General features: G+C 47.1%; 1 protein-coding gene across 1 annotated transcript in view; it reads right to left on the minus strand.

Moving 5' to 3' along the window:
* The window catches only part of EIF2S3 (eukaryotic translation initiation factor 2 subunit gamma), a 37,426-nt gene extending 22,547 nt beyond the window's left edge, over positions 1 to 14,879 (minus strand). Inside the window, exons 1-6 of the mRNA XM_073565816.1 lie at positions 14,723 to 14,879; positions 7,135 to 7,198; positions 6,638 to 6,765; positions 6,206 to 6,327; positions 5,728 to 5,822; positions 2,258 to 2,416 (exon numbers count right to left, since the gene is read on the minus strand). Of these exons, the coding sequence (XP_073421917.1) occupies positions 2,258 to 2,416; positions 5,728 to 5,822; positions 6,206 to 6,327; positions 6,638 to 6,765; positions 7,135 to 7,198; positions 14,723 to 14,791 (637 nt within the window). The 5' untranslated portion in view covers positions 14,792 to 14,879. The remainder of the gene's footprint in view (positions 1 to 2,257; positions 2,417 to 5,727; positions 5,823 to 6,205; positions 6,328 to 6,637; positions 6,766 to 7,134; positions 7,199 to 14,722) is intronic.
* Between the last annotated feature and the right edge of the window lie 9,253 nt (positions 14,880 to 24,132).

Consider the following 24,132-nt stretch of genomic DNA (forward strand, 5'->3'; position numbering starts at 1 on the left):
TCATAGCAAGGAAATTGATTGCCCGGTTTTGGATCAGAGAGGAGCCTCCGACTAGACGGGACTTTCTTGCGCAGGCGGAGCATATAATTTCATTGGAAAAAAGTATTTACACTAAGAGAAATAAACTTGAGGTGTTTCACAAGATATGGCAGCCATGGGTAGAATGGAGTTAGAGGGGTGGGAGGGACGTATTGGGATATGGAAGATATTCACATTACATAACTATATATGGATGTTGGAGAGAGTACTGGACGAGGAACGGGGAAGGCACTGAAGGGATCTCGGAGGGGGGATAGGGGGGGAAAGGGAGGGAGGAGTTTTGTTTTTGTTTATAAAAACATGTTTATATGTGAACAATTGCTTGATGTCATGTATATGATGTAATTGTTATCATAAATAAAAATTTATCTGATTAAAAAAAAAAAAAAAAAAAAGGAGCTCCCTAGCGGGCGAACTAGAGCGGAGGTTTCCCGTGGTCTGGGATCGTTGTGGAGATCCGCATTGTCCTTCTCTATCAGGGGACGGCCTCGGTGACCTGAGGCCACTTTGTCTTTCCCTGGAGGGGAAGACCTATTGCTATGTGAGGACGCAGCTGAACGCGACCTGTGGGTCCGCTTACGCCTCGAACTGTCGGAAGCGCCCTGATCATGAGACCGGACGTCCCTTTGCTGGGTAACGTTCATAGCCGAGACATGACCCTGCAGTAATGTGGAGGTCAGGTTATCTATAGACTGTCAGACTGCGACATCTGAGTCGACCATTCCGGCGCAGTAGCGGTCGCAGAAGCGTTGGTAGGGACTTCTTGGGGTTCTGATCCTGTTTTTTGGGTACAGTCCCGGCAGTGCGGGTACGTGCTGCCGCTGGGGAGAGTGGCCTTGCAGGCTGTGCAGACTGCATAAAAGCAGTCTTGGCCTGGTTCTTTTCCTTGAGCCCGACATAGTACCTAGGCTGATTAGTGGAGGCCCTACAGGGGTATCTACGCAGAGGAAAAGAGGAGAGCGCTATATGGTATAGCAATTCACAGCTGAGTACCAAGGACCCAGCTGTGATCTTACCCCACCGGTGCTCCCCCTTAGGTCCAGCGCTGATAAATCCCACGTCCTGTGCCCCCCCGGAGACTGCTGTGCTGCGTTCTTCCAGATGCAGCAAGATGGCCACCGGATTATGAGGTGGAGAGGGAAGGGGGCGGAGAGCTGGAAAAGGGCGCGCTGGGCCATGTAAAAGCGTGCCCCTCCTGCCTCGATCCGCCCCTTCTATGACATTTTCGTCGTCCAGGGGGGGGCGGCGACTTCGGCTAGGCCGAAGCCGCGGCCTAAATTTGAGGTCTCCTGCCCACCAGGGCTCCAGGACGGCGTGATCGTCCGCGGGGGGGGGGGGGGGGGGGGGTGTCGGATTTAAACCAGACCCCCCCAGAATGAAAGGAGGGCTGGCGGTGGGGCCATATATGTGACTGGGGTCCTGTGGAGGGTCCCTTGCGGCGCCAGTGCTGCAGACACCGGGGCGCAAGGAGCCCGGTCTCTGATAAGTGCCGTGCCTCTCTGCACCTCCCCCGGTCCCAAAAGGAGCCCACAGGTGGACTGGGGTCCCTGGTGCCTGGTACAGGCCCTACCTGCGGTGTCTCAACCTAATACCCCCAGAGGGGGATTAGGGAGGGTGCTGCTGTCACCGTCAGGGGGCTTCATCGTCGCCTCGACCCAGAGCCGGACGGAACTGAGGAAGGAGGGGGGTCTCGACCTCGAACCAGTACCCGAGGGACTGGTGAGGGAGCGACATGGGGAATAGCCACCTCGACCTCAACCGGGTACCCCTAATAGGGGACCGAGGAGGGAGCCATGCCGGGAGTCTCGCTGGAGACCCTCTTTTCTTCATCTGTAGTCCTTTGGAAAAAAATCCAGGAAAAAGACGGAGTGTAAAAAAAAAACTTAGGTGTGCCTCCTGCGACACTAAGCAAAAACTGGAGAAGGCTGACGCCGTCCAGGGGTGTATACTGCAGAGGAGGAGCCAAAGTTAATCTTTTTCAGATTATGCATAGTGTCTCCTCCTAGTGGACAGCAGCATAACACCCACGGTTCTGTGTCCCCCAATAAGGCGACAGAGGAATCCCTCTATATTATTTTTGATGATAATATCATCAACAATAAATTGACCAGGTGACAACCCCTTTATAGTTAGGAAAATAATAATGAACACGAAGTCTCCGCTTCGGCATAGATGCCATCCAGGTAGCCGCCTGCCAGTTTGATTCTGTCTTACTCACCTTGTACAAATGCCAGGATCTGCTCATACTGCTCCTTGGCTTGACTTTCTTTAACCAAATCAATCTTATTTTGTAAAATGAGGATGTGCTTTAGCTTCATGATTTCAATGGCAGCCAGATGTTCTGAAGTCTGGGGCTGAGGACAGGATTCATTACCAGCTTTAATATAAAATCAGACAAGAATAGAAAGTCAGTGTTTATCAGGATATTGAGACTGGTGGAGAACTGCTGATATAGGAGAGTAAAGTTTTCTGGTATTACAGAAATTTAAAGGGAAGCTGTCACGTGATTTCAAGCATCTAAACTGTCCCCAGTGAGCTGTTAGGCTGTGTGCCCACATTACGATTTTTATGCGTTTCCGACGCAGCGGAAACGCTTAAAAACGCTAATAAAACACACCCCCATGCAATCCTATGGGTAAAATCCGCAGCATGTTCATTATTTCTACGGAATCGCGGGGATTCCGCCGCCATAGGATTGCATTGAAACGCTCACTTTGCGCATGTGGCAATGCCCACCATGCGTAAAGTGAGCGCTTCATGTGCGGATGGTACCCAGGGTCTGGAGGAGAGGAGACTCTACTCTATGTCCTGGGCACCATATTCCTGTAAAAAATAGAATTAAAATAAAAAAATAGGGATATACTGTATATACTCGTTTATAAGCCAACCCGAGTATAAGCCGACCCCCCTAATTTTGACACAAAAAACTGGAAAAACTTATTAGCTCACGTATAAGCCTAGGGTGGAAAATGCTGCACCTACTGGTAAATTTGAAAAATAAAAATAGATACCAATAAAAGTAAAATTAATTGAGACATCAGTAGGGTAAATGTTTACAAATACCCATATTGAATCAGGATCCCCATATAATGCTCCATACAATTCATGATGGGCCCCATAAGATGCTCCATACAAAATACACCCCATATAATGCTGCACAAAGGTTACTAATGGCCCCCTAAGATGTTCCATAGAATAATATGCCCCATATGCTGCTCCATAAAGGTTATGGCCCCATAAGATGTTCCATAGATTATGCCCCATAGATTATGCCCCCATAAGATGCTCCATAGATTATGCCCCCATATGCTGCAGCTGCAAATAAACAAAAAAACACTATATACTCTCACCTCCGTCGCCGGCTCTGCAGTAACTGTTCAGTAACTGACCTGAACATCACTGCCAGAGGACGCAAGACAGCAAAGCGACACGCAGCGGTGGAACGGAGACAGGCGAATATGGATCCCCCCGTCATATTCACCCCCTCCTGGCGCAGGTCTCTGCAGCCCCCCTGCTTGTATGATCTGACACCCCCGCTCCCCCTCCCCCACCAACCCCCGGTATATGACTTGCATATAAGCCGAGAGGGGGACTTTCGGCCCCCCAAAAATGGGCTGAAAATCTCGGCTTATACGCGAGTATATACGGTACTCACCTTCTGGCGGCCCCCGGAGCCTTCCCTCCTCTCAGCCACGCTGCCAGCATCTTCCGTTCCCAGGGATGCATTGCACGAATGACCACTGATGACGTAGCGGTCTCGCGTGATGCTCAGTCATCAGAGGTCATTCGCGCAATGCGTTCCTGGGAACGGAAGTTGCTGGCAGCGCCAATGAGAGGTGGGACGACTCCGGGGGCCGCCAGAAGGTGAGTATATCCCTATTTGTTTTATTTTTAACATTCTCTCTTTTACTATTGATGCTGCATAGGCAGCATCAATAGTAAAAAGTTGGTCACACTTGTCAAGCACTATGCTTGACAAGTGTGACCAACCTGTCAATCACTTTTCCAAGCGATGCTTCAAGTCGCTTGGAAAAGCGCAAGCATTCTGCAAGCTAAAAATGTTTGCAAAATGCTTGTGTTTTACGGGAAAACGCATGAGAATTCCGCATGCATTTTACCCGCGGCAGGGAGTTGTGGAAATGCTGCGGACATTTCCGCAGCATTTCTGCAACGTGGGCACATAGCGATGCACATAGCCTTTGTGGTGCAAACACTTTTTTTTTTATTAAAAGGACGCTGAAATTATGTCCAAAAATCACTTTATATAGTTCTATGGTACCTGCTCGTTTAATCATAGGGGTGTGCTTAATATTCTGTTCAGTCACGGGTGTCGTTGCCCACTCAATTTGATCGATTTCCCTGGTTGTGCCGACGTCACTGGAATCCTGTGCTTGCGTAGTGTGTAGCATGGAGCTGGCCGTTCTTGCGTAGTGTCGGCTCCCCGCTTGACACTGCGCAAGCACGGCCGGCTCCACATCACACACTGTGCAACCGAGGCTGCCTGTTTGATACTGCGCAAGCGTGGCTCCAAGCGGCACACTGCGCAAGCTTCCATGACGTTGGCACAACCAGGGAAGTCAAACAGAGAGTGATGACACCCATGACTGAACAGAAAATGAAGCACACCCCTATGACTAAATGAGCATGTATGATATAACTATATAAGGTGGTTTTTGGACATCATTACAGCGCCGTTTTTAATGAAAAAAAAAAAGTGATGCACATTACATCACTAACAACGCACTGGGGACAGTTTAGATGCTTGAAATGACGTGACAGGATCGCCTTTACGGTCTTTCCAGACCTTGCAATATTGTTAACACATAAAAAATATCACTTGGAAGATATGAACAACTTCTGGGCATTTACTTGACTGTTTACTTCCCTGCACATTGCTGGCTGCAGAATGAATCAAAGGGGTTTTCATTTTCAGGGACAAAAATATTTAGAACAGGTACTCACTCTCTTCCCGATGCAGCGCCACCATCCCGCTGCCAGTTGGCTCTCAGTATTGGGTCCTCTATGGTGAAATTATGTCAACACCATCTATCACCACTGCAGCCAGTCACTAAGCTCAGTGGCTCTTCCAAGCTTGATAGCCAATCACTGATGTCAGCAGCTTGTGCTGCAGCAGTGATGCTCGCCTTCAAAGTGTGCCATCAAATAGTTTTTACAGCGTTTGGAGTCCACTTTCCTAAACGTGTAAAACCCCTTAAATGAGTATTCGTCAGCTCCCAAGAGTTTATAAATTATTTGAGTTTTTCTCAACACAATTTATGACCACACACCACCTTAAAAAGGACATCTCCACTACCATGTGGTCATTATGCATTCTGAGAAGAGCTCAGTAAAAGACACACTTACAACTCAATGAGAACAGCCGACTGCCGGATTCTTAGTAAATAAGAGTCAGTGATAAGCGGTCATAAAGGAGCGCTTAGGAAGCAACCCAGGGGCAGACAAGGATGTCAGGTCTTAGGAGCGCAGGAAAGAGACTCAGACAAGAGAGGAGTTTAAACCACAACGCGTTTCAACGGAGGATCCATCTTCATCAGGTGGAAGTTGGATTCTTAGTAAAGTCATTCTGCAGTCAGATATAGACAATGCAACAGAAAAACTAGGAACCATAATAAAACGTGTGAAAATACATTATGCTGAAAAAAACGTTACAGATATGCGCAAACTCACCTATTAACAATAAGGCAGCATCCATAACAGCTGCGCCGTTCAGCATAGTTGCCATCAAAATATCGTGACCTGGGCAATCTACAAAAGATACATGCCTGGAAAACAGGATATAAAAGCACTTAAAGGGTGCCCTCATAAAATGCACAAGCAAAATAAAGAATTGAAATTAAAAATGATGAAATAACAGGTAATTACTTTTTCATACAGTAATATTCATTCTTATAGCAGCCGTGAACCTTCTCTTGAATGCTAAATTTTTAGACATTCATGATTCTAATTGTAAAATGACAGAGTTTAGAACAAATTCATGGCTTGGAATAGAAAGGGATAGGAAGTTATCTAACACATAATAGCCAGATATATGCCAGAGGGGCACTGGTCAGACATTCATCAGGTTCATAGAAACTACATAGTGGCTGTTTTCTAACTAACGCTACATCTGTCTGACCCAACGTAAACACTTTCAACAGCTACTTACCGCACCAATTTAAAGTTGCCCTTGGTGCTGGGTATGTCTGTGGGAAATTCATCAGGGGTGCTGCTGCCGCAGGACCGGTAGCATTCAGGCCGAGAACAGTTGGGGTCATCAAGTTTGTAGATCTGCAATGCCAGCAGTCATTAATCAGGGCAATGGAGTATTCGTATTATGGGAATTAGTTTATAATTAATCTAACATTATTCTAAATTGCAGGCAGCGTTTCATCACTGCAAGGACTGGGAATCCAGCACAAATTTCCAAATTAGAGCTGAATGATAATCTGAAAGATCAGAACTAGAAGACCTGCGAACCTCCTCTGAATATAGAGAAAGTGATAACGAGAGATTGTCATAATATAATCCCAGGTATGTAGATTGTGTGTGTAAAAATAACGTGTGCGCGTATATCCGACTATGTGCAATGTGAACTCACCTTGGCATTGGCATAGCCAAGCTTGATGGTAATATTCCTCTCAAGTTCATTCTTAAATCGGACAGTGTGCACACCAGAAATGGCTTTTACTACCGTTGACTTACCATGGGCTACATGACCAATGGTACCTAGAACAGTAAATCGGACCGTTAAGATAATGTAATCACAGGTTAAATGAAAAAATTAAATATTTTTAAAAACATTTACTATACTAAAATGGATTATTTGTTTTTTTTTTTATTTCAGACACTGGGAGCTGCCATTTTTAATTGCTGGTGTGTCTATCAGAGCACGACATTTACCGCAAATACGGCAGCCTCAGTGCATAGGAGACTGTGCCGAGACACTGACCACGTCTCCTATACTACGGCAGTATCAGCTGCGTACACCCCTGGTATGCGCAGTTCACGGCTGTGGGGGGAGCTGGGCGACATTTTACTGTACTGCACATAGACAGGGTCAGGTTATCTATACCATAACGAGTGCGCAGATGTTACCTATGTTAATTGTGGCTTGTCTGCTGATGATTTCTGGAGAAAGTGGCGTCAACTTGGTGACATCCTGTATAAAAAAAAAAAATATATAGAAAGCATTTAGAAGAGATATTTCATGAATATTTTATTATCCATACATACATATTATCTCTTTACCGAGAAGTAACTAAGGCCTCATTCAGATGTAAGTGATTTCACGTGTGTCAAGGATCAGATTTTTATTTTTTAATTTTCAAGCGTTTGCTCAATGTTTCAGCCATTATGTTCACCGATGAAAATAAAATGACAACGCTTCTCCTATCCATTATAATGGTGATCGCGGACAGCACATTGATTACACACCGATGCCGTGCATGATTTTCAGACTTCTATGGGTAATTGTGATCTGTATCAAAAACACACATCACCGTGATTTTTTGCAGACCACCGTTTCCCCGAAAAAACACGGCCATGTGAACAGCTCCATGGATTATAATGGGAAGGTGTTCTAGCTGAAAATGCACTGCTAAGGCATGTACATAAAAACAGATGTCTGAATGAGGTCTAAGGGTTAGACCTCTACCTGGTTTCCAGCTGTCACTTAGAGAAATAATCCACACCAGTGAGGTTTTATCAGCTGATGCCAGGGATACCTACAGCAAGGAAAGCTTTGTCTCTGTAGGATCATATAGTGGCCATGTAATACCGGGATGGCTCATGTCTGCTAGAACTGCTCTCAAAACAACTCTGTTCAAGCTCAGAGGACAGTCCCACATATAGGATTCCCTCTATTACTTCCAGAAGCGATAACGGCAATAAAATGCCACACTAACCTGCTATTAGATATTAATTGGCCTATAGCAGGTACAAGTAGGGCACATTACATCAGTTCTCTACACTACATACAGAGCACTTTACCTCATACTTCCCATAGAACATACACTGGAACACGTATGTTTTCAGAATTCAAAAAATGTATTAACCCCTTTCTGCCATTAGACGTACTATCCCGTCCATGTGCCCTGGGACTTAATTCCCAAGGACAGGATAGTACGTCTAATGAGATCAGCGGCGCCCACGTGGTGAGCGCCGCTGATCACGGCCGGGTGTCAGCTGATTATCACAGCTGACACCCGGCACAATGTGTCAGGGGCGGTCACGGACCGCCCCCGACACGTTAACCCCTTGTACACCGCGATCAAACACGATCGCGGTGTACCGGGAGTTAAAGGGAAGCTTCGGCAGGGAGGGGGCTCCCTCCGTGCTTCCCTGAGCCCCCCACGGCAGCGCAATGTGCAGCGCTGCTGCGGGGGGCTCTTTCCCTACAGGCCCCCGGATCCAAGATGGCGACGGGGGCCTGTAGGGAGCGGACTTCCTCACAGCCTGGAAAGCGCAGGCATGAGGAAGTCTGCAGAACTGCCTGTGACAGATTGCTGATCTGTCACAGTGATCTGTGATGTGACAGATCAGCGATCTGTCACAGGACAGTGATGTCCCACCTGGGGAAAAAAAAAAAAAAGTGTAAAAATAATTTTTTTAAAAAAAATATATATCGCTAAATAAATTAGTAAAAAAAAAAAAAAAATATTCCCCAATAAATTCATTTTTTGAAAATAAATAAAAAAACAAAACAATAAAAGTGCACATATTTGGTATCGCCGCGTCCGTAGCGACCCGCCCTATAGAACTGTCCCATTAGTTAACCCCTTTAGCGAACCCCTTAAAAAATAATAAAAAACGAAGCAAAAAATAATGATTTATTATCATACCACCGAACAAAAAGTGCAATAACACGCGATCAAAAAGACGCATATAAATATCCATGGTACCGCTGAAAACGTCATCTTGTCCCGCAAAAAACGAGCCGCCATACAGCATCATCCGCAAAAAAATAAAAAAAGTTATAGCTCGCAGAATAAAGCGATGCAAAAATATTTTTTATATAAAATTGTTTTCATTGCAAAAAACCGACAAAACATAAAAAAAGACCTAAATGAGGCATCGCTGTAACCGTACTGACCCGAAGAATAAAACCGCTTTATCAATTTTACCGCACGCGGAACGGTGTAAACGCACTCCCCCAAAAGAAATTCATGAAACACTGGTTTTTGTTCATTCTGCGTCCCAAAAATCGGAATAAAAAGCGATCAAAAAATGTCACGTGCCCAAAAATGGTACCGATAAAAAAGTCAACTCGTCCCGCAAAGAATAAGACCTCACATGACTCGGTGGGTCAAAATACGGAAAAATTATAGCTCTCAATATGTGGTGATGCAAAAACTATTTTTACAATAAAAAGCGTCTTTTAGCGTGTGACAGCCGCCAAACATAAAAACCGCCATAAATAGTAAATCAAACACCCCGTTATCACCCCCTTAGTTAGGGAAAAATAATAAAATTTAAAAAAAGTATTTATTTCCATTTTCCCATTAGGGTTAGGGCTCAGGTTAGGGGTGTGTTGGGGTTAGGGTTGGAGTTATAATTGGGGGGTTTCCACTGCTTGGGCACATCAGGTGCTCTCCAAATGCAACATGGCGTCTGATCTCAATTCCAGCCAATTCTGCGTTGAAAAAGTCAAATGGTGCTCCTTCCCTTCCAAGCTCTGCCATGCGCCCAGTGTTTTACCCCCACATATAGGGTATCCGCATACTCAGGACAAATTGCAAAACAACTTTTGGGGTCCAATTTCTCCTGTTACCCTTAGGAAAATAAAAAATTGGGGGAAAAAAATATCATTTTTGTGGAAAAAAATGATTTTTTTATTTTCACGCCCAGGCGTTATAAACTTCTGTGAAGCACTTGGGGGTTCAAAGTGCTCACCACACATCTAGATAAGTTCCGTGGGGGGTCTAGTTTCCAAAATGGGGTCACTTGTGGGGAGTTTCAATAGTTTAGGTACATCAGGGGCTCTCCAAACGCACATGACACCCGCAGACCATTCCATCGAAGTCTGCATTCCAAAACGTCACTACTTCCCTTCCGAGCCCCGACGTGTGTCCATACAGTAGTTTTCTCCCACATATGGGGTGGAAAAAATACGATTTTTGTATTTTCACGCACGGGCGTTATAAACTTCTGTGAAGCACTGGGGGGTTCAAAGTGCTCACCACACAACTAGATAAGTTCCTTGGGGGGGGGGGGGGGTCTAGTTTCCAAAATGGTGTCATTTGTGGGGGGTTTCCACTGTTTTGGTACATCAGGGGCTTTCCAAACGCGACATGGTGCATGGTGTCCGGTCTCAATTCCAGCCAAAAACGTCAAATGGCGCTGCTTCCATTCCGAGCTCTGCCATGCGCCCAAATAGTGGTTTACCCCCACACGTGGGGTATCAGCGTACTCAGGACAAATTGCACAATAACTTTTAGGGTCCTGTTACCCTTGGTAAAATGAAAATTGGGGGTGAAAAGATCATTTTTGTGGAAAAAATATGATTTTTTTATTGTACCGCTGTACGTTATAAACTTCTGTGAAGCCCTTGTGGGTTCAAAGTTCTCACCACATATCTAGATAAGTTCCTTAGGGGGTCTAGTTTCCAAAATGGGGTCACTTGGGGGGGGGGGGGGGTTTCCACTGTTTAGGTACATCAGGGGCTCTCCAAACACGACATGGCGTCCGATCTGAATTCCAGCCAATTTTGCATTGAAAAAGTCAAATGGCGCTCTTTCCCTGCTGAGGTCTGCCATGCGCCGAAACAGTGGTTCCCCCCCACATATCAGGTATCGGCGTACTTAGGACAAATTGCACAATAACTTTTGCAGTCCAATTTCTCCTGTTACCCTTGGTAAATTAAAAAAAATTGAACCTGAAGTATTTTTTTTAGAGAAAAAAAGTTAAATGTTCATTTTTTTTTTTTTTAAATATTCAAAAAATTCCTGTGACGCACCTAAAGGGTTAATAAACTTGTTGAATGTGGTTTTGAGCACCTTAAGGGGTGCAGTTTTTAGAATGGTGTCACTTTTGGGAATTTTCAAAGTGGCTTCAAATGTGATGTGGTCCGTAAAAATAAAATGGTGTTGCAAAAATGAGAAATCGCTGGTCAACTTTTAACCCTTATAACTTCCTAACAAAAAAAAATTTTGGTTTCAAAATTGTGCTGATGTAAAGTAAACATGTGGGAAATGTTACTTATTCAGTTTTTTGTGTGCCATATCTCTGTAATTTAAGGGCATAAAAATTCAAAGTTGGAAAATTGCGAAATTTTCAAAATTTTCGCCAAATTTCCGTTTCTTTCACAAATAAACGCAAGTTATTTGAATGAAATTTTACCACTGACATGAAGTACAATATGTCACGAGAAAACAATGTCAGAATCACCGGTATCCATGGAAGCGTTTCAGAGTTATTACCTCATAAAGGGACAGTGGTCAGAATTGTAAAAATTGGCCTGGTCATTAACGTGCAAACCACCTTTGGGGCTTAAGGGGTTAAGCAAAGGCTTTTCATGCCGCCATACTAAAACTAAAGTGTGACTGTCAAACATATGTATCTATTTTACAGACACTGAAAGTAGCCTCCAAACAAAGAGGGTCTGGGTCCAGAGACCCACCCAGATCCCACACAATACCGCTCTGAAGTGCGCAGCTCTTGCATACTGCGCACAGTGTGAGAGGCTCAATAGTAATCCTCAGCGCCGCTCACCATTCACCCAATGTACTGGCCACTGCAGAGCTCATGAATAGGAGCGAAGCTGCAGCCTATACACAGGGTACGGGGCCGTGCTGGTCAGGCTCCAGACAACACCTAACACCTCAGAGACCTGGTGATGGACCCTCCGCAAATCTGATACTGATGATCTATCGTCCTCAAGACTTATTAGTGATGAGCGAACGTGCTCGGAAGTCGTGTTATCCGAGTATCGTGGGCGTGCTCAAATAATATGTTTGAGTTCCTGCGGCTGCATGTTTTGTGGCTGTATTAGGGTATGTGCAACAATGCGGATTTGGTTGTGGATTTTTCTGTGCGGATTCTGCAAAATCCACAGGTAAATTGACCTGCGTTTTACCTGCGGATTTAGTGCAGATTATGTGCGGATTTCGCCTGCGTTTTTACACCTGCGGATTCCTAGAATGGAAGAGGTGTAAAAACGCTGCGGATTCTGCACAAAGAATTGACATGCTGCGGAAAATAAACCGCAGCAAATCTGCGCAGAATTTTCCGCAGCATGTGCACAGCGGATTTGGTTTTCCATAGGTTTACATGGTACTGTACATCGCATGGAAAACTGCTGCGGATCCGCAGGACCTAATCCCCAACGTGTGCAAATACCCTTACAGCTGCAAAACATGGTTGGTGTCACTATGCTTACAGATCCAGCCTGACTGTATTGGCCTGTTCGCGTGTGATGTAAGGAGAATTAATGTATACTTAAAGAGGTTTTCCCAAGAACAAAGAACATTTTAGCAATAGATCTTGGAATAATAACTTCCATAATTGGATGTGTTTAAAAAAAATGTCCCATGTGCAGAGATAATCTTATAAATGTTCCCCTGCTGTGTACTGTGTAATGGCTGTGTCTGACCGTAAAGGAACATGGTCTGATCACACCACAACTCCTGGGCAGGGGAGGAAGCAGGGGAGGAAGCAAGAGAGGATACAGATAGGACAGCACGGGGTCACAGCTAATTCTGTGAGGTAAAACAATTCCCTGCCTGTTCTATTTTTTTTTAAACGTTTTATCTCACAGAAACCAGCATCTGCTGTCCTGTCTGTATCCTCTTTTGCATTTTCCCCTGCCCAGGAGCTGTGGTATGATCAGGACGACATGTCCCTGTACAGTCAGACATGGCCATTACACAGTAAACAGCAGGGGCACATTTATAAGAAACCAGAATTTTTTTTGTTAAAACTCCAATTGTGGAAGTTATTATTCCAAGATCTATTGATTAAAATGTACATTGTTTGTGGGAAAACCTCTAAGTATACAGTAGTCCTCTTTACATTATCAAAATAATTAAATCCCTACAGCCATACCTGATCTGTAATCATAGTGACATCACGGCGACCCCGTTGCTCCGCACTTTAAGGTACTGTCACACTTAGCGATGTACCAGCAATCCCGACCAGCGATATGACGCGGTCAGGATCGCTGGTACATCGCTAAGTGGTCGCTAGTGAGCTGCCACACAGGCAGATCTCACCAGCGACATCGCTGGGGACGGGGATCGCTACTTACCTGTCACACCAGGCGATCCTGCGTCCTCCTTCCCGGCTCCACGCGTCGCTCGTCGTCACAGCAGGAAGCGCCGCAGGAAGCTGACGACGAGAAACAGTCCAGGACGTTCTCGCGCAATCAGCGATAAGCAGCGGGGGAGCCGGTCGGAGGTAAGTATCAGACACAGAGATATCGCTATGTCACAAGTTATAGCAATATTGCTAGCTGCTCCGCACTTTAGCTAACTTGTTTGTCATCAGCACCTCAAAGTGGTCAGAAAACTCATTTCACTGGAGCCAGTGTGATTGTATCTGCAATCTGACAGATTGTCCCCAAAGCTTTGGAGTCGCAAGAGGTAGAAATAGACGGACTCCTACAAGGAATGTGATAATGTGTCATTAATAGAATTCACAGCTTACTGCACATCTACTTCATAAGAATTTATATACACGCCATAAAGGAGTCAGAGCCACAAGCTGGTTTAGGCCGGGTGCCCACGATCCGGCGGTGGCAGCGCTTTGGATGCAGTGTACATTCGCTGCCTCCTAGTTAACACAGGTGAAGCCGCATGTGTTCCTTGAACCGTGCAGATACACTGCATCCAATACATTCTATGGTGGAAATGTCTCTTGTGAAGACTTGCATTTCCGCAAGATTAACTGACATGCCGCGGTCTGGAAAGATGTGCCGCATTTCCACCTCCGCCGGTGTCTATGGGCATGGAGCTTCCCATCCACTATGTGGTAACATCTGGACGCTGCAGGATGAACGCTACATAAGTACACAGCAATTACTGATCGTGGGCACGTACCCGGACTGTCTCCATAGATTTGACTGTATGATTAACTTCTACAAGATGCAAATTGCCTCTCCAGAGAGGAAAAGGACTTGGAAGCAGCGATCCTACACTACTGACCCTTTATCGAGCCTTGCAATATGACTTAGGATAAAAGCCACATCTCAATTTGCAGACAGTGTTTCGTGGTATTGCCCCTCATCAGTGCAAAGTGTGAGCTCTGTTTGGCTGGGTGAGAGACTGAGATCTAAGGGGGAAGTTATGTCCTTACAAAGAGTGACACCAGGCCGCTGGAGCAGAGGAATAAATGATGGAAACATTACATATTGTGCCTCACAGAGCTATACACCAGCCCGCTCTGCTGTAGCAAGGCGCCTGCAGATTGCCCTGACTTCCCTCCATTCCCAGGATATGGCGTCCTCCCGGCCATGGCTGCCCCCAGTGAGACTCATTCATGAGGCCGGTGCACAGCAGGAGTCCTGCCGGGGAGCCGCTCACACACAGCGGTTATGCCCGGGTCTGCCGTGCGGATCCCGGCAGCACACGCGGCAGCAGATAAGCCCAGCCGGCATGCTGCGCTCGTGTCCGCTCCCTGCACGCCCCGGCTCGCTCCTCACTGCCGCACGCTCGGAGATTGTCGGAGGCCACAATAAAGAAGAACTCACCAGAGTAGTCAGATCCTGCCTGGATAAATGCGGCTGTCCCAGAGTCACTCCCGGCTCGTCACCCGCCATCTTGCTGAAGAGGAAGTCACTGGCAGATTACAGGCCATCCCAGCATGCTCACGGAAACCATTTCCGGTCCAGGTTGCGTTCCACACCTCCACATCACTTTGGGAGAAACGCCCTTTCTGGCCAAGGGCTAGCAAGTGATTGGTGGACGGACGGTGATGTCATGATTTAGGGGCGGGGATATAAAGGTTTACACTCCTGTTTGCCGGGTATAGCCTACAGAGTGGACTACAGAGCCTCGCTGGGCGGATTACGTCGTGTTCATTCGTCCGGCGGTCTCACAGCGCAGTCATCTGCAGGGTTTGTGAACTAGGTCAACCGGAAGTAGTTAGTGGTTCGCTCTGAAGCCTCCACAGCAGCCGCGCACTGACACTGCAGATGATGCAATCCGACCACTGACACCGGGCACAGCGCGGGCCTAATTACCTGCAAACAGGGAATCCCAGCAACCGCCTCCAGAGCTGCTGTGTATAGTAATAGCTTACAGTAGTCACATTACTGGTGCCCACGGCCTCTGCCACACTCCGTAGGAGCCAGTACAGTGCGCGTGGGCACAACTGTGGCCGGGAAGAATGAACAGAACTTATTATTGGACCAATAATAGGCCAATGTTTATTCCAACTTGCTGCTTTGTCTTAAACATGGAGTGAACATGAAATATCTGTAGATAATTGGGGAAGTAACGCATATCCCATATAAACAGGTGTATTATAGTCCCTGGGCTTGTAGTGCTGGGAGTGAACGTGAAAGGTGTGCAAAGTGGTTTCCATTCCTTTACATTGTGTGCGGACTGATCTCACTTTGTAAAAGTCAGGAGGGACAGCAAAAACTAATGAAAAGTAAATTCACTAACAAACTGTGATGGGGCGTGTGACAGAGCAGGCAGGGACAGCAGACCGGTGATGTGCGGTGTGACAGAGCAGGCAGGTACAGCAGACCGGTGATGTGCAGTGTGACAGCACGCAGGGACAGCAGACCGGTGATGTGCGGTGTGACAGAGCAGGCAGGTACAGCAGACCGGTGATGTGCGGTGTGACAGAGCAGGCAGGGACAGCAGACCGGTGATGTGCGGTGTGACAGCACGCAGGGACGGCAGACCGGTGATGTGCGGTGTGACAGAGCAGGCAGGGACAGCAGACCGGTGATGTGCGGTGTGACAGCACGCAGGGACAGCAGACCGGTGATGTGCGGTGTGACAGAGCAGGCAGGGACAGCAGACCGGTGATGTGCGGTGTGACAGAGCAGGCAGGGACAGCAGACCGGTGATGTGCGGTGTGACAGAGCACGCAGGGACAGCAGACCGGTGATGTACGGTGTGACAGCACGCAGGGACGGCAGACCGGTGATGTACGGTGTGACAGCACGCAGGGACGGCAGACCGGTGATGTGCGGTGTGACAGAGCAGGCAGGGACGGCAGACCGGTGATGTGCGGTGTGACAGAGCACGCAGGGACAGCAGACCGGTGATGTGCGGTGTGACAGAGCACGCAGGGACAGCAGACCGGTGATGTGCGGTGTGACAGAGCACGCAGGGACAGCAGACCGGTGATGTACGGTGTGACAGCACGCAGGGACTGCAGACCGGTGATGTGCGGTGTGACAGCACGCAGGGACGGCAGACCGGTGATGTGCGGTGTGACAGCAGGCAGGGACGGCAGACCGGTGATGTGCGGTGTGACAGAGCACGCAGGGACTGCAGACCGGTGATGTGCGGTGTGACAGAGCAGGCAGGGACTGCAGACCGGTGATGTGCGGTGTGACAGCAGGCAGGGACGGCAGACCGGTGATGTGCGGTGTGACAGAGCACGCAGGGACTGCAGACCGGTGATGTGCGGTGTGACAGAGCAGGCAGGGACTGCAGACCGGTGATGTGCGGTGTGACAGCAGGCAGGGACGGCAGACCGGTGATGTGCGGTGTGACAGAGCAGGCAGGGACGGCAGACCGGTGATGTGCGGTGTGACGGCGTGTGACATATGATTGGGGTGCATGAGCAATTAGCATTTGCTGAAGATGTTAAGCTTCATAGCAAGGTAGAGCTAAATGAATGAAAATATTTCAATGCTCCCTGCATTGCCTAAAGGAGGCGATGTATGTGTGCGCTGCTGCTCACATATTAAATTAGAAAATGGTAGCACACCAAATATGAAATATGTGAAATACAAATAGCAAAATGGCTTTAGTAATACATTTCATAATGGCTTCTGTAAGGCATATCAAAAATGAAATAAGTGAAATATGAATAGCATAATGGCTTTTGTAATCTTGAAAAACATATGAGATACTTAGCACAAAATTTGGCCAAAAGAAGTGAGCCCATTCACCAGCGACAAGGTGATCTCAGATTGAATGGGTCCCTATACTGACTGCCTGGTGTGAACTGACCTCTGGCTAGTAACATGATAAAGCCTGTATAGGAACCAAACATTTTTCAAGATTACAAAAGCCATTATGCTATTCATATTTCACTTATTTCATATTTGATATGCCTTACAAAAGCCATTATGAAATGTATTACTAAAGCCATTTTGCTATTCGTATTTCACATATTTCATATTTGGTGTGCTACCATTTTCTAATATGTAAGTTGCCTTTTGGTATGCACCTATTCAGACTAGTTCTAGATGTGCCGTCAGTTTGTTCTATTACTTGTATACTAGTTTTCTGACTGAGCACTCCGCCCTTCATCAAGTGGTGATTTTAATCGCATTCAATCACATGTTTGGTTCCTATCGTCCTATATATACAGGCTTTATCATGTAACTGCCAGATATTCTATGAGGCATTTCCTAACATCCAGGGTGTGTAGTTTCTCTTCCTTCTCATTAGCTGGATTAGGGAGGAAGGATGGAAAGACTATTTCCTGTGTCCTGTGAAAGCTAGAAACTACCTTAGGCAAGTATGCCGGATCAGGTCTGAGTATTACCCTATCGTCCTTGAACTGTATATAAGGAGGACGCCTAGATAATGCCTGGATGTCGCTTATTCTACGAGCTGAGGTTAGAGCTACCAGGAAGGCTACTTTGAGGGACAGGTTTTTTATGGAAGCTTATGAAATGGGTTTGAATGGCGCTTCTGTCATAGCCGTGAGGACTAGGTTTAAGTCCCACGGCATGAATCTATCCTTCACTATTGGCCTGGATCTGGATGCTGCCTTAATGAATCTATTGATCCAGTAATTACCTGCGATGTTGCAGCTAAAGAGGGCCCCCAAGGCTGATACTTGTACTTTAAGGGTACTAGTGGACAGCCCCATATCCAGACCTTTCTGAAGAAACTCTAAGATTTGATTTATAGGTACAGCACCCCCAGCGACTATCCCAGAGTTCTGAAGGAATTTCTTCCAAATTCTGACATAGATTTTGGTAGTAATGATTTTTCTACTTTTAAGTAGGGTGTTAATCAGGTCTGGGGAGAAGCCTTTCTCTTTTAGCAGTGTCCGTTCAAACTCCACTCCGTCAGATGTAGGCCAGCCACCTGAGGATGAAAGACTGGGCCCTGGGATAGGAGATCCGGGATGTCCGGAAGGACCCAAGGATCGTACACCGACATGGTCCTGAGGCATGAGAACCACACCCTCCTGGGCCAGAATGGAGAGATAACTATAACCCTTGCTCTGTCTCTCCTGATATTTCATCACCAGGGGTAGTAGTGATAGGGGAGGGAAGGCGTATGCTAGCCTGAAGTCCCACTTTATCAGAAAGGCATCTACCGCCAGGGGGTTCTCTCTGAGATTTAGGGAGCAGAATTGACTTAATTTTCTGTTTTCCATGGTGGCAAAGAGATCTACCTCTGGTTGCCCCGATTTTTGTACAATCAGGTCGAAGATGGAGGTTTTTAGGGACCATTCTCCTTGCTTTAGCAGATTGCGGCTTAAGAAATCTGCCGTGATATTTTCTTTCCCTTTTATGTGTAGAGCTGTTAAACATAGAAAATGTTGCTCTGCTAGCCGGAACAACCGTTCTGCCACGTTCATCAGGGGTTTGGAACGAGTCCCGCCTTGGTGGTTGATAGAAGCCACGGTGACCTGATTGTCGGAGAACACTCGCACATGATGGCCCTGTAGATACACAAGTAGCTTCTTAGCTGCCTGTTCTACTGCTGACAATTCTTTCAGGTTAGATGACATTTCTATCTGATGACGCTCCCATAGGCCCTGAACCAGAATCTCCCCCATATGAGCCCCCCAACCAGAAGGGCTAGCATCCATGGTGACTATGCGGGATATGTCATACTCCCAGGGAACCCCTCTGGATAAATTATCCATGTCTAGCCACCACTGTAGGGACTCCCTTGTGTTTCGGGACTAGGTTAGCTGGCCCTCTAAGTAACTCCCAAGGATTCTTTGATGCATTAAGACCTCGCCCTGTAGTGTTCTTGAATGAAACTGGGCCCACTGGACCGCCGGGATACAGGACGAAAGAGAACCCAGAAGGGACATGGCTTTCCTGAGGGACATGGTAGGGTTATTGGAAGCGTTCAGGACCTGATAGTGTAGGCGAACAAGCTTCTCCAGAGGCAGACGGCATTCCTGTTTCTCAGAATCTAGGATCAGGCCCAAGAATTGTTGGACTCTCACCGGCTGTAACCGAGACTTTTCAATGTTAAGCAGCCATCCTAACCGCTCTAGGGCAGACATTGCCCTTTGTAGCTGTTCCAAACAATGTTTTGCCGTTTTCCCTACAATCAGGAAGTCATCTAAGTAGGGGACTACTAGAATGTCTGATTCACGTAGATGGGCCATAACTTCCGCTACTACTTTAGTAAACACACGGGGAGCGATTGCCACCCCAAAGGGGAGGGCCGCATATTGGAAATGTTGAACTGACCCATCTAACTGAACCGCCACTCTGAGGAAACGCTGATGAGCTGCATGAATTGGTATATGGTAGTAGGCATCTTTTAAATCTAACACCACCATAAAGCAATTTTGAAACAGTAATTTTATTGTTGAATTAATTGTCTCCATCTTAAACGGGCGTATGACCAGGAATTCGTTGAGGGACTAAAGATTTATTATAGTCCTAAAGGAGCTGTCTGGCTTGCGGACCAGAAACAGAGGGGAGTAGAAACCTTTCCCCCTTTCTCTGGAACCATAGTTAGGACCCTTTTGCGGCAAAGATCATGCACCTCGGCCTCCAGTGCAGCTTGTTCTGATGTGGAAGACCTAAGTGGGGTGACCTTAAATCGATCTTGGGGAACCTGGGCGAATTCTAGGCGTAGACCCGCCGCTATCACCCCAGTATCCAGTTACTACTAGAAATCATGGACCAGGCTGGGTAGAAGGCAGCTAGTCTCCCCCCTACCGAAGCAATTAGTCATTGGAGCGGCTTTTTAGTGTCCCGTGCTGGACCTTCCTGGCACCCCCCTCCTCCGAACATGAATCCTGTACCTCTCCTTTTATCATCCCATCTGCCCTGATCTCTGGACGGCCTTCTACGGAAATATCCTTTCCTGGTAAAGGGACGTCTATAAGAAGGATTCGGCAGACTGGGGAACTTCTTTTTATCATCCCCGGCTTTCTCTAAAAGTTCATCCAAGACGGGGCCAAACAGATATTCTCCCTCACACGGAATGGAGCAGAGTCGTGACCTGGCCTGGATATCTCCTGGCCAGCATTTTAACCAAAGGGCCCTTCGAGCTGCGTTAGATAAACCTGCGGTCCTAGCCGCCATCCTCGCAGAGTCTGCTGAAGCATCAGCCAAAAAAGCCGCCGCACTTTGGATGATTGGTAGAGTTTTCCGAATGGATGCTCTTGAGGCTCCGTCCTTCAGTTGGGAATCCAGGTGATCTAGCCAGACCATCATGGATCTGGCCGTACATGTGGCAGCTATCGCTGGTCTTAGAGCGCCTGGTGACATCTCCCATGTTCCCATCAGAAAAGAATCCGCTTTTTTATCCAGCGGGTCTTTTAAGGAGGCCATGTCGTCGAAAGGTATGGAGGATTTTTTGGAGGCTTTGGCTACTGCCACGTCCAGCTTAGGGGCCTTATCCCATCTGTCTACCATTGGGTCATCAAACGGGTACCTCCGCTTGAAGGCAGGTGGTAAGGAGCCCCTTTTTTCAGGTCTCTTCCATTCCCTATCTATCAGGCTCTGGACCTTATCATTTAATGGAAAGGCCATGCGCTTTCTGGGATCTAGATCCCCAAACATCACGTCCTGTGCTGAAAGTTCTGGCTTTGCGTCTGCTACCCCCATGGTGGACCTTATTGCTTTAACTAGCTTATCCATTTGGTCTAAGGGGAAGCAGAATCGTCTCGAGTCTTCCTCCGAAGACGAAGTGGAGGCCGGGGAATCTGAGGAGTCATCGTTCCTAGGGGCGGCCGAGGATTCTGAACCTGAGAAACTAAATTCTCTTCCCCTAGAAGAATCCCTTTTAGATAGGGCCTTCATCTCTGTCCTGATTATCTCCCTCAGGCTTGTGGTCAAGTCCGGCGTTTCTTCCGCTACCTGTATGGACGGGGGAAGAGTGTAAGGGCCTGTCAATCTACCCCTGGGCCACTGTCCCCTTTCAACCCCTACCGTTTGTCTCACGCATGGCTGACACAACTTTTTAGGGTGGCCGTCTGGCAAGGGGCAACTACAGAGGGCACATTCCCTGTGCTTCTGTTTTCTCGTAGCTTTCCTCCCCTGCGAAAAAAAACCATAAGGGAACACTGCATCAGGGTACATTCACGGAGATCTCTTACCCATGCAGATGAGGCAGGTACCGGATCACGGAGGGAGGCAGGAGGGTCCTTTAGTCTGGAGGAACTTCTGTGGCTCTGCTCGCTCGTTCATTTGTTTCTTCTGCTGGCCACTCGCATGAGGCTTCACTGTGGCCTCTTTCTGTGGGCGCTCCTGCACCTTGTCCTGCTGCTCTATGGGGGCTTCTGTCGTATCCATTGCTGGGCCTTCAGAAGCACCCCCGCAGCATCACCTCCTGCCTTTTAAGGCCTCCTTATCCGGGTCAGCAGGGTTCTGGCGTGGCACCTCCCACCCGGGACCCCCCCGCATGCTCCGGCCACCCCTCCCCCGCCCCGGGCACTGCGCTCCACCCTGGACCGCCGCGCACATGCGGCGCACACTGGAAAGCGGGCCGGCACCTGACTTCCGGTTTCGGCGCCCCGGCTCCGCCCCTTCCGCCGCGTCACTTCCGCCGCTAGTCTGAGACCTGCGGGAGCGTGCGGAAAGGAGCCGGCACGGCGCCCCCGGCTCAGGCATGCCCGCAGCCCCCACGTGTGCCGACCTGCGCCCGCCGACCGGGCGCAACCGCCGGCCCGGACAGAAAGGGAGACCGGACCCCGGGGGGGGAGCGCACCAGGAGGGGCTCGGGGCATACATACCTCCTGGTGCTGGCACTATGGAGGCGGCTGTCCACCGGACCCTCTGCTCCAACCACTGCCGTGGCGACCTACCCGGCCCCACCGTGGCGCTTCCAGGGACCCCGAGCTTGACCGAGGAAGGAGACCCCCCCGCTACCTGGGTTGGTCAGCCGGCCTCTGAATCCCTCGACGACTCCATGATGGACGATCTGAAGGAAGTCCCGTCCTCTAGGAACAGGAAACCAACTGATGCGTGGGAGAGGTGCCGCCCTTTTGTATCTGTAGGTTTCCTGTTCCTGAAGGGCGGATCCCCTCTCTCTGAGGTGGTGCTGTCATGGACGACCGAATAAAAACAATTTTAAAAATATCACCTTTCCAACCTTGGATATACTCCATACATCTTGGTCGACTGATACTTACAGACCTTGAACGTACTGAGTACGTCTAGGCGATTTTGCTCACATAGAGGCTGTGTGCGCGATTGCCGTTTGGTGTCAGCTGATTCTGACAGCTGACAACCGGCACACAGTGCAGGAGTGGTGTCTGCACCGATCCTGGCACTATAACCCCTAAATACTGAGATTGCAGCATTTAGCATGAATGCAGAGGGAGGAAGCCCCCTCTGCGCTCCGATCGCAGGAACCCGATCGTTGCCATGGTGACCCGATATCGTCACGACGACATCCAGGTCACCAGACTACGGCAAGCACAAGCAGAGCACTGTCTCGGGGGCTTGTGTCAGTGCAGCAACGACAGTTATAATTGCAATTGCAATGCTTGTGCAGTCAGTCTGGTGAAAGTGAAGCTCCCATAGTGGGACAAAGTAAAAAAAAAAAAAAAAGTACAAAGAAAAAAATTGTAAAAAACCCCCACAGAAAATAATAACACTATATATATATATATATATATATATATATATATATATATATATATATATATGTGATCCGTAGAAGCGCAACAGTGCAAAATGGCCGTCTCCTACACTCCCTTTCCCATTCTCCCGTTGCAGATGTTTTAACTTGAGGAAATAAATTTTTGTATTTTACCGGCGAGTACAATCCAAATTCTTCTTCTCGTTGGACAACAAATTGTATGGTGCAATTTTTCCTATTACACTTCTGAAAATGCAAAATTTGAGGCTAAAAAACATTTTTGTGGGAAAAATGTCATTTTATTTTCACGTCTCAATATTATAAACTTCTGTGAAACACCTGGGGGTTCAAGGTGCTCACCACACATCTAGATAAGTTCCCTGAGGGGTCTAGTTTCCAAAATGGTGTCAATTGTGGGAGGATTCCACTGTTTAGGCACATCAGGGGCTATCTAAATGTGACATGGCATCCACTAATTATACCAGCAAATTTTGCATTTAAAAAGTCAAATTGTAAAATTTGGCCTGATCATGAAGGTGCAAACAGGCTGGGGGGTAAAGGGGTAAAAAAGAAAATACAAAATAAAAGAACAAAGAAATAAAAAAATAAATACCAATAGATATATAGATATTTACGCAAAAACTAAACATAAAAGTACACACATTTGATATTGCTGTGTTCAGAACAACCCAATCTATAAAACTGCTACACTATTTATCCCCTTCAGTGAACACCGTAAAAAACATGGCAAAAAAACAAAGCTTTTTCATCATACCACCGAAAAAAAGTTGAATGGATATAAATATGGTATCACTGAAAAAGTCATCTTGTCCCACAAAAAAACAAGCGGCCATAAAACTCCGCTAGTGAAAAAATAAAAAAAAAGCAATAGCTTTCTGTAAAATTGTGTTTATTGTGTAAAACTGGCAAAGCATAAAAAATATATAACTGTTGTTCCCCTGTAATCGAACTGACTAAAGTTGCCTTATCAATTTTACCAACACTGTGAAGGCCATAAAAAAACAAACAAAATCCTAAATTGCTGTTTTTCATTCTGCATCCCAAAATTCAGAATAGAAAGTGATCAAAATATTTAATTTGCCCAAAAATGTTAGAACTAGTAGAAAAAATATAGCTCTCACAATACGGTGATGAAGAACTTTTTTTT

Source organism: Dendrobates tinctorius, unplaced genomic scaffold, assembly GCF_039654945.1.
Source record: "Dendrobates tinctorius isolate UK_male_01 unplaced genomic scaffold, ASM3965494v1 ptg000016l, whole genome shotgun sequence".
NCBI classification, from domain to species: domain Eukaryota; kingdom Metazoa; phylum Chordata; class Amphibia; order Anura; family Dendrobatidae; genus Dendrobates; species Dendrobates tinctorius.